The sequence below is a fragment of the Anguilla anguilla genome, chromosome 5 (genome assembly GCF_013347855.1).
Source record: "Anguilla anguilla isolate fAngAng1 chromosome 5, fAngAng1.pri, whole genome shotgun sequence".
Lineage (NCBI taxonomy): Eukaryota > Metazoa > Chordata > Actinopteri > Anguilliformes > Anguillidae > Anguilla > Anguilla anguilla.
In genome coordinates this window covers 14597053-14613842 of record NC_049205.1, presented here as the reverse complement: position 1 = coordinate 14613842, position 16790 = coordinate 14597053, and the positions used below count along the sequence as shown (strand labels likewise).

Here is a 16790-nt window from a genome sequence, read left to right as displayed (position 1 = left end):
CTGGCTAATTTCAGCTTTCTTAAGATAGTCTGGGTATTTGACCTGACTGGACTCATACAAACTCTCCATTGGAATTAACATGGAATATTTTGTATGTGCCAGTTCCAATGTGTATACATCAATATCACCAGATCAAGTTGCATATCTACACATCTATTTTCCATCAATATGGAAATGGTTTAGATCCTAAAGTAAATGAAGCGAATACAGACACAGGTAAACATGGAGGCTTCTCTTTCAACTTTGGTTTAGCAAGATGCATTTATGTTTAATCAATTTTTAGTCATTTTTATGGGTTTAAAGAAAGTCTTACAAGTAACGCTCAACAAAGCAATTATCTGGGAGCAGCCTGAAAGAATTCAATTTGAATTACTATAAATCCACCACATTGAAAATGCTTCCCTTGGTTAAGCTAATCTGATGTAAATATTGTAGAGCTGGAGGGGAACCAAAATGAAAAAATTTGGCCCAAAATCAGTTTTCACCCAGCAAGAATACCACTTTATCACAAAGCATTCAGACATGAATCTGGAGTCTACGGGCTGTCTTTTCAGCTTGGCACCTACTTTAACTATGCATCGATTTAAATCCTGAACACAGTGGTTCACACCTTTTCCAGTTTTTATTTTAACCCTTAAATAAAATTCTGTTAACTGTTTATTTGTTGTGCTGGATCAGAAAACTCACCAAACAATTATAAGGAACTGTGTGGCCCATATCCAGGCACTGAAGCTTTTAAAGAACGTCCCAAAGTTCTATGAACTCACAACTGCATTTGCCAGGTTCTTTTGTACCTCGATGTTTGTTTACCTCAAACAAAAAATGACATGCTTGCAAATGACGTCCTAAGGCAATGGATTGTGGAGCTTAAATCTTGTGTTTTTTCAAAGAAGTTAACGCAAGGATATCTCACTTAATTCAGATTCAGATTAAGTTAAATAGTCACCAGGATTCATTTGTCATTGCATACCATTAATCACAATTTGCATTAACTGATAAAGAAATTAATTTGAAGGGCATTTATCCATGAGTAAGTAACCCATATATGAGCATCATTAAAAGAGGCAATAAGGAGATATAACAGGAGTAGTGATAAGAACACAGTGGCAGGACAACCAGGGCACATAATCCAGATATACTCTGAGGCTGATTAAGATTAGACACTTATGTGACACAAAGCATTTGAAAGAATATTGTCTTGGGGAAGAAAGACGAAGGAGCAGCAGGTCAGGTTAAACAAATACAGACAGGCATCATGGAGAAATGTTGTTTCGGAATAGTGGTTGTTTAATCTCCTTGAAACAGGACCATATGTTTGTTGTGAATTGCCAACATTTTGATATCAATTATTTCAAAAGGCCAACCATGTTTTGCGAGCATGTATTTAGAAATATACGGAACACACGTGTGTATATATAAATTGGCTTATTTTTATTTTCTGTTAAAATGCTTTTGTTAAGATATATCTTTTTTTAGTGCAGCCTGTTTTGGGGTGAATGCATATGACTGTACAACAGACAGAACATATGACATTATTTTTGGTCGTTGTTTGTTCATATGAAGCCTTCAGAGGCTGTATAGGTAGTTAATAATTATGTGTACTGTCAATGTTTGTGTGCCCTGCGGTCTGTGGTTATTTCTATAGGAAACCATTAAAAGCACCAGACTCGCCTTGATATTAAAATCTAAATGTCTTCAAACGTTATTTATTTCTCTGACAAGATTTGACAGTATTCAGGCAATGAAGCTGTGTTTATAAAAATGCAGGAAATGATTTGATTCATTCATTAGAACATAAAATTATCAATATCAACTCAAAATCATGCAGTTATGTTTTTAATCACAGTAATGACCTAAATACTCATTGTATTGTGGAAAATGAGCAAAATAAAATAAATGTTTAAATGTTTACCACAAGATCGAAATTTATCTGAAAATTTGCTTTCTGAAAAGCTGATATTTGCTGTTAACAACAGCACCACCTGTGTCAGGTGATATTCCTGGTCACACATTAGATCACCTGATATGCACTGTTACCCACAGCTCCATCGGTGTTACATGATATGCACTGTGTCAATCACAGCACCACCTACATCACCTGATATTCATTGCATCCTATATGCAATGTCTTTGTCACCTGATGCTCTCTGTGTGAACCACTGTGTGATCCACTTACCCTGTAAGCACTAGCGCCCCCTGCTGCTCATTGATGAATCTCTTCACAAATGCCTGTGGCAAAGTGATTCATTTCATATATTGCAGACCAAAAAAAATTTATTAAATAAATATAAATAATACAAAACGATGGAATGAAAGAAGACCCAAACAATTGAGAAAAACATATGAATTATGTAATGACAAAAGATGTAAAAAATAAATTCAGAACGATGGTTGTGTTATACTTGAAATTTTTTTGTCTTGTAATCCATGCTGATGTGTGCGGCTCCCTCAGAAGCTACAGGTCCAGATTGTGCTATAGAGTTCTGGTGCTGCCCGTCCATCGTTCCTCCCAGAAAGGGACCAAATTCTTTCAAGTCCAGAGTGACCGAAGCGAAATCTTCTCGACCAGACTCCCTCTCTTCATGAGCTTTAAGCTTGCTTTGGCTGCTTGTGCGCTGATGTCTCTGGTGGTCCTTTAGTTCACCTTGCATCCTAAAACCAACACCAGTCTGGTTAAATATTTAGCAAACCATGATCGGAGCATGAGGCGGTACCAGGCACCTTTCTGGACAAGACACCAGTGTGGATAATTTTAAACGTTATCTATTTGGTCTCCTGTGGGGCACAGTAGATGCAGTCACAATGAGCTGCTTTATATCCTCCCATCAATATGCCGGCCACCCACAGCCCCCTAGCTATTGCATGTACAGATCATACTGTTACATATACAGGTATTCTGTGATTTATGCTGAACCTCCTGATGCCTGAAGTGTACAACAGTCAGTGACTCATAGCTGAGTGTAAGATGCAAATCAAAAACAATGAAGTGATTAGTTCAAACGACTACACATAAATTCTGTTAAACATTACTTACTTGTTTATCTGAGGTTGGCTCTGATGAAATGACTTATTCAGGGCTGCGTTTTCCTGCTCGTCGTCACAGAAAAAGCTCTGCAGACGGCCTTTCTCCTCCTTCAGCAGGCTGTAGTCCTCGCTCAACTCCTACAGCACGAAGGGGACGCAAATATCAGTCAGGTCCTTTACTACGTCGAGGGAAATCAGGGATGGCGCAGGCTAAACTCCAGAATCAAAGCCAAATTACTTTGAGAAGCTTGTCTCTGCCGCGTATGAAGTCCTGAAGTTCCTCCATGGCGGTCTGGCTCTTGGACACCGCTGCGGCCTTCTGCTCATAAGCCTCAGCGAGCATGACCTCCATTTCACGGACGCGTGTCATTTGCACCTCCAGTTCCTGACCTATGGCCCGATTTTGCTGCATGAGAGACTCAATCACCGCCTGAAATGTAAAAGCACAAAAATACGACCATGAAAACAAGAGGCTTATGAAATCTGAAGACCCTCTGAAGATGCGAGATCATACAAACAGCTTTAGGTTGATCCTAAGCCCAATCCTCCTCATCATAACTTTCAGCAGGATAATTTAAAACAATCATCTCTTCCCTTTTTTGCAAGACAACGCAGGGATAACTCATCCAGACATGTCGCCAACAGGAAATATTTGGAAATCCTCAAGAATATCAAAAAAATACTTTTTCATCCATGAATCATTGGCTGATTTATCTATGTGTTTAGCTGAACAGCTGTGAAAAAAAAGAATCACAAAACTCATTGTTCAACAGTCAGCCCAAAATTTTAAGGTTAAGGAGTTTCCGTTACATTTTCTATCTAACTTTAAAAGCCCTAATAATATAAGACCTTCACTCCGAAGGAAAAGGCTTTAGAGTTTTGACTTAGGCTTGACAAGATGTCCGTCAACCCCAGCTCACATACTCACCTGATCAACGAGACAGAACCGGCTTGCTGTTGATGGACTCAGCTGTCTGAGTTAATCACGCTCTATAGCTATATCAAGAGCAGGGCTTCTTTAACCCTTATCTTTGTTTAAATACCCTGTGCAATGCTAACAGAAGTATACTTTGGTACACCACAGGCTCACCTCCTGACTTTGGACTTTTTGTGGCAACACTTGTGTTCTGTGTATCTGTGTCCCAGAATGAACTCTTGCCCTTGAAAACTAACATCATGTGAGCTGAATGTATTATGTGCAACAATAGCATACAAACACATGTTTGTGAATTAATGAGCAACATGTGCTACTGTGTAGTGAAAGGATGGGCTTACCCTGGTCAATGAGTCCTCTTGCAGCCGAGACTGAAAGGAATCTTGGATGCACGTGTCCATCTCCATGATCAGAACCTGGGCCTCCGAAAGGTGCTTCTGGAGGGTGTTGTAGTCCCTGCCCGGGGCCAGGGTTTGGGGGGAGGTCCGCTGGTCAGTCTGATGGTGCCCGCTGTGCCTGGAGGAGAAGCTGCGCACGGACAGGCAGTCCTCGGGGGTGGTGACCCCGCTCAGGAGCTGCTTCTCCACCCGGCACTGGGAGGTGGTGGTGCTGATGCTGCTGGACGTGCTCCTGTGCCTCTCCGGCTGCTGCAGCCAAAGGAAGGAATCTTCCGGACCGGGCTGGGTCTCCTCGGGAGATTTGAGCCCCGAGCGCAGGGAGTCGGGGACGATGTCATTGAGCTGCAGCCTCTGGAGGTCCTGTAGTTCACCCTGCAGCCTGCAATGAACACCAGCCAGTGTACAATTTAACTGAGAGAATATAAAATGTGTACTGTGCCATGGCTGTCACACAAAGACTTCACTTACTGTATGATCTGTTTTAAATATCACTGACCTAATAATCCCAGTCTGGGAAAATGATCCTTTCAGGAGTTTGTTGCCATTCTCACTGTTGGCAAAGAGGGTCTGCAGACTCTGGTTCTCGTCCCTTAGCAACCTTATCTCCTCCTTCAGAGAATCAAGCTGACCATCTCTCGCTCTGTCCTTGCCTATCCATCACAAGATGAAGAACCACCAAATAAAAAGTTGCAACCATGCCATTCAAAGACAATATACACGCTGTTCCAATGAAAAGCAAGATGTTTTTCCTTTTCTGATTGGAACCTGTTTAAAATTCAAAAGGTGAAATGTCCACAGGTCAGAAAGTATAAGTCCTGCCATGTGTTTCTTCCACCCATGAACTCAGCCAGCAGACTTCACTGATTAGATCAGACCCAGGTGATTGGAACAACATACTGGGGAGGACTTTTACTTTCTGGACCTGTATTTTCCACCTCTGTTTAAATTACAATTATATCATCAAAAGTTTATTAGTACTATTGGGATGGCAGGTATGTCATCTGACTTATTCAGGGCTGCATTTTCCTGCTCATCTATCTTCTATCATCTATCAAGTTACAGCGTCAGGCATGCCCCATATCTCAGTTACTCTGTAGTCTCTGTGGAACCATTAGCAAGGGCAGCACTGGAACCTGACAAATGGTGAAAAGAGGAAGGCCTACCCTTATCTTCCTCTGAGCCTTGCAGGGACACCTGTTGTTTCAGCTCATTGGCCTGAGAACCGAGAGTCACTACACTCATGTTATCTTGTGTGCTCCCGTCATGTGTCTGAAGAAAATCAAATTCAACAAGGAGCATGTCAGTGGCAATGCCTGCAAGGCCTCCTAACACATAGGAAGTTTGTAAATTCAAATTTCATCATGCCTTTACAATTTTTGCTCAATTCATTGCTGCCAATTTGTATTCTTTTAAATGTGGAGTCTTATATTATATTTATTTATAAACAAATACTTATAATATAGGGCACAGGTGTGAAACTCCAGGCCTGGTGGACTGCAGTGTCTGCTGGTTTTTTGGGGTGTTCTCACCACAAGTGTTTCACACACCTTCCTCTCAAGGCCTTAATTGGCAGCTGATTGAGTGGAAAACAGAAAAAAAACGGCAGACAGTGCAGCCCCCTTGGGATTCAGTGACACCCCTGGTATAGGGCATCAGCACAAAGTACATCATACTGCTTTAGGTGGAAAGATCATCAATGTGCCTCTGTGACAAAAGTTCTATTGAAAACGTGCCCTTTTCATCAAGGAGATTTCCATTTCTGCTTGATAGAGGTTGTCATCTTTCATATAGAGCTGTCGTTTCAGGTCTTTGATTTCCTGCGTGTTTTCAGTCATGACTTTTTGAGCGTTGACCAGCATCTTCTCTATTTGCTGTCCTCGTATGATCTGCTCCTCCAGTTCTTCTGCAAAGGCCCTATTCTCCTGTACCAGGGTATTTATCACATCCTGCATTTGAGCAAAATTGTATTATGAATGGTTATTGAAAGGATTATGTAAGCACTTCCTGAATTTTCGACTGTTCTGCACAGAACAATTCATTTAGTTTAATCCAGTGAATGAATTTCATAACCATTCAGGCTGTCTGAAAGGTGCTGCAGAACATATTATACGGTTTGGAAATATTTTAGACCTTTCAGAAAGGCAACACTACAAATTAATACAATCCTATTTAAGATACCTACTTTATATTGAGTAGATTGTAAATAAAAGGAAAACACAGAAGTCCCAAGTGTTGCGAACCTCTGGTATTATACGCTGTACTCCCAAAAAAGGCCAGACTACCAGAAACATATTTTCTTTCTCTTATCTGTCAATTAAAATAAGTAAAATGTAATGGCTGGGTTTATTCAATTCACCAAGAAATTCCAGTTAGCTAACTGTTTATCCAACAAAGTATCAATGACTATAGAATGTAAATCAGTACCCACCAGCATCTGATAGAACTTTAAATTGGATCAGTAATCCATTTATAAATAATATCCAGTTAAGTATGCAGCTACTTACCATTCGAACGGTTGACATTCCAGATGTGTGCCAATAAGATGTTTTTCACAACTGTGAATATCTTACCAATGATGATAGCAAATGATACAATGTAAACTATGAAATGTAAACCATGGAATTTGAAATGAGTCCAGGGTTCTATGATGTCACAAAGGTATTTGCTTTGTCCCCATGGTGACTGTTGACCCAAACAAACAAGTCTTCATTGGCGGCAACTAGCTATATGGTATGTTTACTCAAGTTACCAGTAACAATAGCTTAGCTAACTACAGTACTCAGCCCACATAAAGGAGACCACCCCTTCTTAGAGACTTGGCATTTAACATAAATTGTTTTGTCAATCAGAAAATTTGAAAAGCCATCTTTATTCCACTCTGAGGTTAGCAGGATAAACATTAATCACCCACTGTGAATGCCAACAAGCCCCACATCAAAAAGGGAACAGAAGACAAAACTGCCCAGACTGACAGTGCAGGCAGGCAGTTACAAATGATAGCACACACTTTCAGCTGGCCGTACAGTATGTGACAGCAATGCACGTGCTTCAGTTTAATAAAACATCAAGTCCCACAATCCTGCAGTACAAGCCTATCACAGCTCTTCTCCTTTCATCAGAAACATGTGGCAAATACAGCATGCCCGATTTACACTGTAGCTCTGCAGATGTAATGTGATGACTCAGTGTCTGTAAAAACCCCGCTCTCTGGGTTGTAGGCACATAGTCGTGGGGTGGGATCACAGTGTCCAGATGGGTCTTCCATAGTCTTCAGGATAAATGTCTCTGCTGCAGTGAAATTGAGATCCCTGTTTGAACAGCTGAACTCAAACTGCAACACACACACGCGCACGCACGCACACACACACACACACACACACACACACACGCACACACACACACACAAACAAAACTAAATAAAGGATTTTAAAATATCATTTACACACTTCATGTTTCTGATACATTGTAGTTTTGAGAAGGCAGCTCATAGAAGATGTCATCCGTAGTGTTTGTGCTTCTGAGGCTATTTTTCTCCAAACAAACTTGTCCTTTCAGCAGTCTCCAAAAACCGCTGTCAACCTACAGAGTATTCAAGTGTCTAAGAGATAAACTACAATAAATGCGACTTTGGCAAAACTATTCTCTTTCCCCAGCGCCCTGATCAGAAGGAACTTGCTTCAGGATACTCAAAAAAATGAAAGTAGTTATTACATTCTGAAAGAAAACAAATAAAATGCTTGACCTGACAGAACTGTATCTTTACACTAATTGTCCCTGCTTAAAGGTTGAAACCATGTAGAACCTACGAGGAGGCAGACCTTCACAAAGTTCGAACAACAATGACAGCAACAGAGGTTGGCAATACATCTTTGCTCAGTTGAAACATTTGAATAATTTAAACAGTGACATTTTTTTTTAGAACTACTTAACCTACTTTTTAGAGCTTGTTTAATTTATCTGAATCAGAATTTTACAGGAAGCTTAATTTTTTAGTTTGCTTTCATATAAGGAAACTTGGAAAAGTTCACTATAATTACCTATCTGCTGTTTTTTTCCCCCTCCCTCCAATCGCAACAGCACAGTTTTGGCTTAGCCGTAGACCTGGATATGTGTACACCTTTGTTCTACTTCAGGAAACTATAAGGTGATGTTCATACAGTATGTAGTCCTGTTATCCTCCACGGACAGAGGGTGTACACGTTTGAGAGGTCGGGTGGACTTTTCCTTCGGTGCTACATGACACTCTAGCCACCTCCACCCGCTCCCCCGGGTTCATATCATTTGCCTCTTCCTCCGCAGACTCCGCCCCCTGCACTGAGCAGCCCAGCTGCTGACTGCAACGGTCCAGACCCATTCACTCTCAGTTCAGCCCGGTCCGTGCAGGCCCCGGGTCCTGTCCGAGGCCGTCCGCCACGCTGCCCGCGTTCGGATCGTCGCCCTCCGCTGGCGTCGGCCCTCGACTGACGTCCCCTACGCCGTCGGGGTCGTATTCCTCCGCCGTTCCGGACAACGGGGTTCTACTTCGCGGAAGTCTGTCCGACGTGGTTTCCTGTGGTCCGCTTTCCTTGACCTTGAGACCCGTTGTATCAGCCTCGTGTCCCCTCGCGCTCGTATGAGATTTCCCTAAAAGAAGCCCGTCCAACCCCTTTCCCCAGAGGCTGTTTTGGGGGCCCCAGGCTCCGCCCCCATGGGAGGAGCCGCCTGCAGCGAGCGGCGGTAACCCTTGCTCGGTCTGCTCCGGATCCCCGCTGACCATCCCCGCTTTGGCTCCGTCATCCGGCCTGCCGTGCAGCCCCGCCCCGTTCCTGCCCTCCAGCCGCTCCTCCTCCAGGGCCCACACCCAAGGGTCCGCCCCCGACCACGCCCCCTCGGGGGTGGCCAAGCCCACGAAGTGCCCGCTGGCGTTGAAGCGGAGGCCCCGCACCGGCACCCCACTGAGGTCGGGGGGCGCTCCGGCGTCGGCCGGGGCCTGGGCATTTTCCCCCCTCCCCGCCTCCTCCGCCCGACCCGGGTCGCCCTCCGCGGTCTGCTCCAGGCCGGCCTCCTCCTCCCAGCCGAAGCCTGGGGCTCGATTTTCAGCCTCCCCGGCCGGAGCGGCCCCTTCCTGGGCCTCGGCGGCCGGGCCCTGCGGGGACGCAGTGGGCTTCACCGGCTGGTGGCACATGGGGCAGGTCTCCTGCACGTACAGCCACTTGCGCAGGCAGTTTCCGTGGAAGAAGTGCCCGCAGAGCGTCACCACGGCGGAGCTCATCTCCTGCAGAACAGAGACGCGCACTCCATCACACAAGATACCGCGCCTGAAATTGAGGTTGGGACCTTATCAGAGTACTCATGAAACATTTAGCGATAACATAGCGCCTCTTTCACTCCCTCTTATTATCAAGCAGCTAGAGCTCTGCAATCCTTCTCCCCGCTCAACCAACCGAGACCGAAAGCTCTCGAGCCACAACCGACATGAAATTTACAGGCTTCGAAGGCCGCTAGGCCACAAACAGCCACCCAGAGCCGCCCAGTGTACGCAAGGCAAGGTCCCCGACCCCCGGCTGACCTGGAAGCAGATGGCGCAGACGTCGTTGTGGCGGCGCAGCTGCTCGTCGGTGGCGCGGGGCAGCGAGTTGATCTTGTGGGCGGCCTCGCGGCGCAGCAGGAAGCTGCGCCAGCCTGACTGGGCGCGGAGCCACACGTTGAAGTAGGAGTGGATGATGATGACCGAGGCGCCCATCCAGCTCCACTCGCCCAGCAGCGACTCCCAGGTGCCGTAGGCCACCACGCACAGCGCCACCAGGAACTCCAGCACCCGGCTCACCGCGTTCACGCAGTAGATGATCTCGTCCAGGCTGTCGATGGGGTCCCGCCGCGCCAGCTCCACCATGAACAGTGAGTAGATCAGCAGGGTGCCCGTCACCTGGGCGGCCGCCGGGACAAAAAGCGCAGTTTTAAACCAATCCCTGAACTGGGACCTTCCTAGACTTGCTGATTGGCAGCTGGAGCCCACCAATCAACAGGCTCTGTGCCTGCACCACTAAGGGGGAACTAGAACTAAAACTGGAGATGAACCAAAGAAAGCTTCCAATGTTCTTGTTAGTGTTTCCACAGTACTGCTGACACACTAACATCCACGGCTAGGCAGTGTTGTGGTCTACAGTAAGCAAGAGTGCAAAGCCCATCACTGTACACATCAGGGCTTCATAGGCATGGTTCCTGACCTCTGATCGTTGACCTCTTACCTGCAGGGAGGTGAGCATGCAGCTGGACACCAGGATGAGCAGCCAGAAGTCCATGTGGAAGAACTGGGAGATCTTATAGGCCATGAAGCCGGGGAAGATGAGGAGGAGCAGGCACATGCTGAGACCCCGGCAGTGTCTCCACACGCTCCTGAGGGAGGTCCAGACGGAGCACGTCACTTACACGTCGCTTACTCGGCAATTCATGCTTCCTCAGCAATTACTCACTGCTTACACATAACTTACACATCCTTTACTCAGCAATTACTCACTGCTTACACAACTTGCACATTGCTTACTCAAAATATTTTTTATAGTTCACTGAAAAATCACTTTCAGGAAATGAAAAGTCTAATGTAACATTCTTCCTGCGCACATGCTGTTCAGTGATTGGGCCACGGCGACCAGACCTGTTACGGGAGGCCCCGAGGGCCAGGATGATGGGGTCGGTGATCTCGATCATGGACTGCAGGGTGGAGGTGACCACGATGAAGAGGATGATGCTGAGGAGGAAGGTGCGCTGCAGCACCTGCATGTCCAGCAGGCCCGTCTGCAGGGCCAGCAGCAGCAGCGTCACGCCCTCCGTCACCCCCCTGGAGCGCAGGAGGAAGACAAAAAAAAATTATTATAATAACAATCATTTAGCCAATAGAAACAGATGCCATTCATAATTTTGTTTTGACAGATTTAAAAGGAACTGAAAAAACATTCAGGCATTTATGAAATACAAATGTCTAACTAACACTAACACACAATATGTATTTTATGCAGACCCAGGAAGAGTAGTTGTTGCCTTGGCAACAACTAATGGGGATCCAAATAAGCAATAATCTGTGCAACAAAGCTATAAGGGAGCTGTGCTGATCACAATTCTGCTGGCTGAATTACCACTGCTCAAAGGCTGCTCTTGTGCCCTTGAACAAAGCACTTAGCCTAAACTCAGTTAATATCCACCAATGCACACAAACAATACTCAAAAACTGTAAGCTGGGAAACTCGGACAACTTCGACAGATGTCAGCAGTGCAAATGAGGAACGCAAAACGACCGCACAGAGGCGCTATGGAAGCAGACGAGTGTGCTATGGATATGAGAGTGAGAAACGCTGGTGCGGCACGCAGGACGATGCTGTTGGTCGCGGGCGCGATGCGTACCTGTGCATGACATTCTCGTTCTGCACGGCTGCGTAGCCGCCCACGTAGAACTTGCAGAGGTTCAGCAGCCCCAGTGCCAGGTAAGACACCACGAAGGTCAGGCCCAGCAGGGAGTAAGGCGTGGCACAGCACTCCGAGACACTGCGTGGGAAGAGAAACACACACATGCGCACACACACACACACACACATACACAGACATGCACACACACAGACATTCACACACACACACACGTACGCACGCACACAAACACACACGCGCACACATGTACGCACGCACACAAACACACACGCATGTACAAACATACACACACGCACACACACGCACACACACGCACACACACACATGCACGCACAGGCCTGAGGCAACGGGACACAGCCAATAAGTATGTCAACACATCATAAAGTTAATGAATAACAATCCCTATCTCTCAACTCTGCCACGACCTTGTAGCAGAGTTCGCGAGAGGTACAGCCAGCTTTAGTTTCACCGCGTTCATCTAGTGGTGCGGACAGATTTCAGCCCTTTCAAAGACTGGGGTCACCTCCACTGAGAACAGCTAGCAACGGGGAATTCATACTCCCAGTTTCAATTATTGTATGGTGATGACAGCAGTGATATTATTGTATTCTGTTCATACTAGTTAGTATTAGGATTAGTATGACAGTAGATGAGAGAATTACTTGGATCATAACTAATATCCTTGCCTGCAATCACAAGTTACTATCCTTGCTTAAGACATTTATGCACAGTACAGAGAGCCTCTCACTGGATAGCTAATTGTACCTGGTAAGGAAAACAAATAGCACCCCCTGGTGGTTGGCGAAGGGATTGCTGGAGGTGGCATGAGAGTAAACCTGCACCAGGAACAGCACAAACCAAAAGACACTGAAGAGGGTAGGGACGGCAAACTGATTCCACAGAGTGATCCCGAGTGCAAGCAGTCTGTACAGCTCCAGCACCTGGGAGAAGGATAAAGACAGAGAGGCAGGAGAGGACAGAGGTTAGCACTTCTTAAAGTGACACACACACATTAACCTTCCTTTAAGTACAACAGTAGCCTCGCTCTCATTTAGAAGTGATTTTTGTTCGCTAACGTTTTTGTATTGTCACGTTGTATCTTACAGGGTTCCGTTTGATTCTTCAGTTCCATGGAAACACTTCCTCCCACCTGACACCAGACACACAATTTGACTATCCAATCAGATCTAAAAGTCTTCCCTTTCTAGGTCACACTTCGTAGTAAAGAGGAAGCGGCCTGCTCGACCCGCCCAGGCTGCTGCTGGCTCCCTCATTCTGGCTCACCTCCACCTGCAGGAGCTCCCTGTAAGCCGCCCTGGCCAGCTGGTAGGGCACGAAGAGGTTGGAGATGAGGAAGAGTGCCACCTCCAGGCCTGTGAGGACCATGGCGAAGGAGCTGACGGTGACCAGCGTGGCGTGGGGCGTGGCGCAGAGGCGGGCCAGCAGGGGGAGCAGGTGAGCTGAGAAGAGCCACACTTTCCTGGTCTTCATCAGGAAGGCACACAGGGTGCTGAGGATAATCTGACCTGTGCAAATCAACATCACAGGTACAATATTAATGACACCAGAATACATTCTCACATACAACAGAGTGAGTCACACAGACACTCATGCAACAGAAATGTGTGAAAGGGAGAAAGAACAGAATGCGACTTTAATCCTCTTGATAAAAATGAGCTGGTCTCAAACATGGTGTATGCAAAGACCTCAAAAAGCATAACATCACTGTAGAAGTTACTTTGGAGTTACTTGAAGTGTATTCTGTTGTTTTAGGATACAAACCCCTGAACATCCCTATACCAGCCACTGTGAACCTTGCAGGTTTTCAGAAACATCTGCAAATATGTCAAATACCCTTGATGACACCTTAAAAAATGTCTGTGCCATCACGAACGTGCACCAACACAGAAATTATAACAAAAACCCCAAAAACTGAGCTATCCCTTTAAGCCGGAGGAAGAGCGTGCTTGCTTTCCTCAACCCAGAGCACTTTGAGAAACACGCAACTGAAGTGGGAGGTTGTTGTGTGGTTCAAGGACCTACTTACTTGTCAGAGCAGCAACGAAACGGCTGAAAGCCAAGGAGTCCAGATACACTGCTCCCTCGTACCCATAATGCAGCTCTCCACGCACATAATCTCTGTGAAGGATTCAAAGGGCTCACATGCAGATGGTCTGACAGAACAGATTAAAAGCATTGCACTTCTTGTGCAACGGTCATTTGCAACAAGGGCAGAAAGTAAGAGAGAAAATTAAGTGGCTGGTTTTCCTTTGTTTGATCCAAAGGTTGCCAGATTGTGAGACAAATCTGAAATTAATTCAAACAAAAATAACCCCTCTCGCTCCAACAGTCTCTGTTGACCTCAGATGAGTGATCAGCAAGAGCAGTGCATGATCCGCTGAATGCTGATCTGGGAACAGAAGGCATGGAGACTTACACTGACAGATAAGAAGAAAGCTATCCTGTACACGGATTGTCATGCTCCAAAGTGCAATTTACAGAATGAATAGGCTAAAGAATTCCTGTTTCCAAGGCCGACACCGGCTGCTGATAGAAATGAAACCAGAAAAACTTGCAGACACTGCAGCCCTCCGGGGCATCAGTTGACACCACTGGGTTGCACCTTATTCTTTGGTCTTGAACTGAAGAAGCAATGGTGAAACTCTACCCCAATGACATACCCAACCCCAGCCTCTTTACACATACGTCCAAATACATCTGGGCGGAGCCTCAGCTCAAGCTGCATCAATCCAGAAGCTACTGTGACATCACTGTCTTCCAAATCAGGTCAAGCTGATGTCAAGGGGGAAAGAACAAGGCCATATAAAGTTCTGATAGGCTGTTAATCTGGTCTGAGGTCAATGATGACATTGTACATAAGCTGTGCACGCATAAGCCCGTGCCTTGATGTGAGCTCCGGCTACAGGCTCCGCCTCCATACTGCTGCCAAACCACTCACAACTAGCCATGTTAGGGGTAAGGGAAACGAGGCGCTAAAAACTGTTGGTCACAGGAAATGCTACGTACAAGTGGGATGATGCCAATGTTCCATAAGATGTAACCTGCTATTGACCATATTGCGTTTCCCCAGAAAAAACAAACTTGTCAAACTTTCATTATTTCCCTCCGGGAACATCTCTGCATGCCAAATACGGCAGCTTAAAATGAACTGCAGGAATCATTAGCAGCAGTACACACCACCCTAACACAAATTAGCACCTTTAGAGAACATTCACGTGACTGCATGCTGCAATGGCCAATCAAGCCAATGTCGGCACCCGTGAGCTGTGCAGGTTCTGGCATGCCATGGCAGGTTTGCACAGCTGGGTGGTGTGCCTGGCAGCTTGGTGTTGTTCAGTCAGCGGAAAAGTGGGCATCTGTGCGCCTGGCAGAAGCAGCAGCAACACACACCTGGAGACTTGGTGACCCACATAGAGCAGCAGGCCTGTCAGGACGTACAGGTACAGCCTCACAATGTGTCTCAAAGGCAGGACCAGCACCACTACGCTGACCAGATGACCTGAAACACACACACACCTCACTTCAACTTCAACGGGACATGGAACATCTCGACAGACAGGCTGACAACTCTGATAGCACTCCGCAGAACAGTGTCCTGTTTTATTTTAAAACGCAACATTCACTGCAGAAAGATTTTGGAGACATTACAAGTACATAAAGGTGTGATTGTCCAGGCTGAAATGCGCTTCAGTGATCCTGGCTTCTAAACGTTAACATCTTTTTCTTTAAAATTTGAAGAAGGAAATATCAAGCATGTATACATTTTCAAACCAATATGATAACGTCATTGAAATATACTCTAGAAACTCTAAAATACGCCATATGTTATGTACGATACAAACTTTAAAAAAAACTATTTGTTAGCCTTGTGACAAGGCATAGCTCGAAAGATGACGTAATGTCTTGTGGAACGTAATCATTTTTAAACTACCTAGCGAACGTTAGCTAACATAAATAACCCCGACTCTGACCGTATAATCAGCCACTTACCGACATAATAGAGATTCCAAATGACATATTTGTATTTAAAAAGCATGTCTTCATTCTTTGCCTTCAGGTGCTCCGTGAAACTGTCAATGTCACACTTGTACAGCAAATCCAGCATGAGTATGCTAGGTACTCTCAAGGCAACATTTGCTATTTCTTCCAGTCGAGGCATTTTCATTGCTAATCTAATGCCAGCTTGTTAACGTGCTACTAATTATTCATCTTCTCACATGATTAATACCTTGGAACCATATTGTCCAACAGACAGCACAAGCGCTGTAATCGAGATGGACGTTCACAGCACATCATTCGGTGCTTTTTTGCGATTTCGCTTGCCCATTTTTCGGTTCAGCACAGTGTTAGTTTTCACCTGTTGCTAAAACACCCGGGGATTCTCGCCAAAGCGGTGGGGCACTGTATTCCGTTTCCTTGAGCGGGCATTACACAAAGTTATTATTAAGCAACGTTCCGGTCTTTGGCGAATCGGGGAGAAACGAAGCCATCTGACAGCGTCCAGGTTCTGATTGCTTCTACCATACATTCTGTACCTCCATGTTGTCGCCTCAGTTATAGCAATAGCAAACCCGTGTTTGTACACGTAGACAGCTGCAGCTTTTTTGTTACTTCTGTTGGCGTTTAACAATGCGACAAAGAAGCTACCTATAGAACCGAACGGACTACTTCTTAGATAAGAAAATAATAATATTTCACGTTTTAACTTAAGAAGATGCACAGTCCTGCCTTTCCTGGACGTCGACAATCTGGCTCTTCCTCAACATGAACAGCCATTGTTGTGAACTTTGACCTCACGCATTCGTCACAACTGCGACGACACCGCTGTTTGCTGACGTAATGCGACCACACTGTTCTGTGAATGCGAAAAAAGATACGCGCTCCCCGAATGGCACGTTATTTGAAAAAGTGCAGACCCCTGAAAGCTGTTAGGCTAGCAAAAAAATGTTTATACGTATGAAAAAACGAACAAAGAATAAATGGATATAAGTAGAATAAAAATAAAGACCGGTGAT

At 45.4% G+C, this 16790-nt stretch overlaps 2 protein-coding genes across 5 annotated transcripts; both read right to left on the bottom strand.

Moving 5' to 3' along the window:
• Positions 1 to 1672: 1672 nt before the first annotated feature.
• Positions 1673 to 4371, bottom strand: LOC118228021. Of its 2 annotated transcripts, none has more exons than XM_035419197.1 (4): positions 4300 to 4371; positions 3263 to 3454; positions 3035 to 3162; positions 1673 to 2652 (listed from the first exon to the last, which is right to left on the bottom strand). In XM_035419197.1, the coding sequence occupies exons 1-4, from the start codon at positions 4363 to 4365 to the stop codon at positions 2397 to 2399; spliced, it is 642 nt and encodes a 213-aa protein (XP_035275088.1). In that variant the 5' UTR covers positions 4366 to 4371; the 3' UTR covers positions 1673 to 2396. The 2 variants fall into 2 exon arrangements, with proteins under 2 accessions (XP_035275088.1, XP_035275089.1); XM_035419198.1 differs by lacking the exon at positions 4300 to 4371 and adding an exon at positions 3953 to 4102.
• Positions 4372 to 7189: 2818 nt separating this feature from the next.
• On the bottom strand, positions 7190 to 16583 carry zmp:0000000662 (RING finger protein 145). Of its 3 annotated transcripts, XM_035419194.1 has the most exons (10): positions 15766 to 16583; positions 15166 to 15274; positions 13802 to 13893; positions 13039 to 13280; positions 12520 to 12695; positions 11734 to 11874; positions 10991 to 11173; positions 10584 to 10731; positions 9905 to 10261; positions 7190 to 9610 (listed from the first exon to the last, which is right to left on the bottom strand). In XM_035419194.1, exons 1-10 carry the CDS (start codon positions 15938 to 15940, stop codon positions 8717 to 8719), a joined length of 2517 nt encoding a protein of 838 aa, XP_035275085.1. In that variant the 5' UTR covers positions 15941 to 16583; the 3' UTR covers positions 7190 to 8716. The 3 variants fall into 3 exon arrangements, with proteins under 3 accessions (XP_035275085.1, XP_035275087.1, XP_035275086.1); XM_035419196.1 differs by lacking the exon at positions 15166 to 15274; XM_035419195.1 differs by lacking the exons at positions 13802 to 13893; positions 15166 to 15274.
• Between the last annotated feature and the right edge of the window lie 207 nt (positions 16584 to 16790).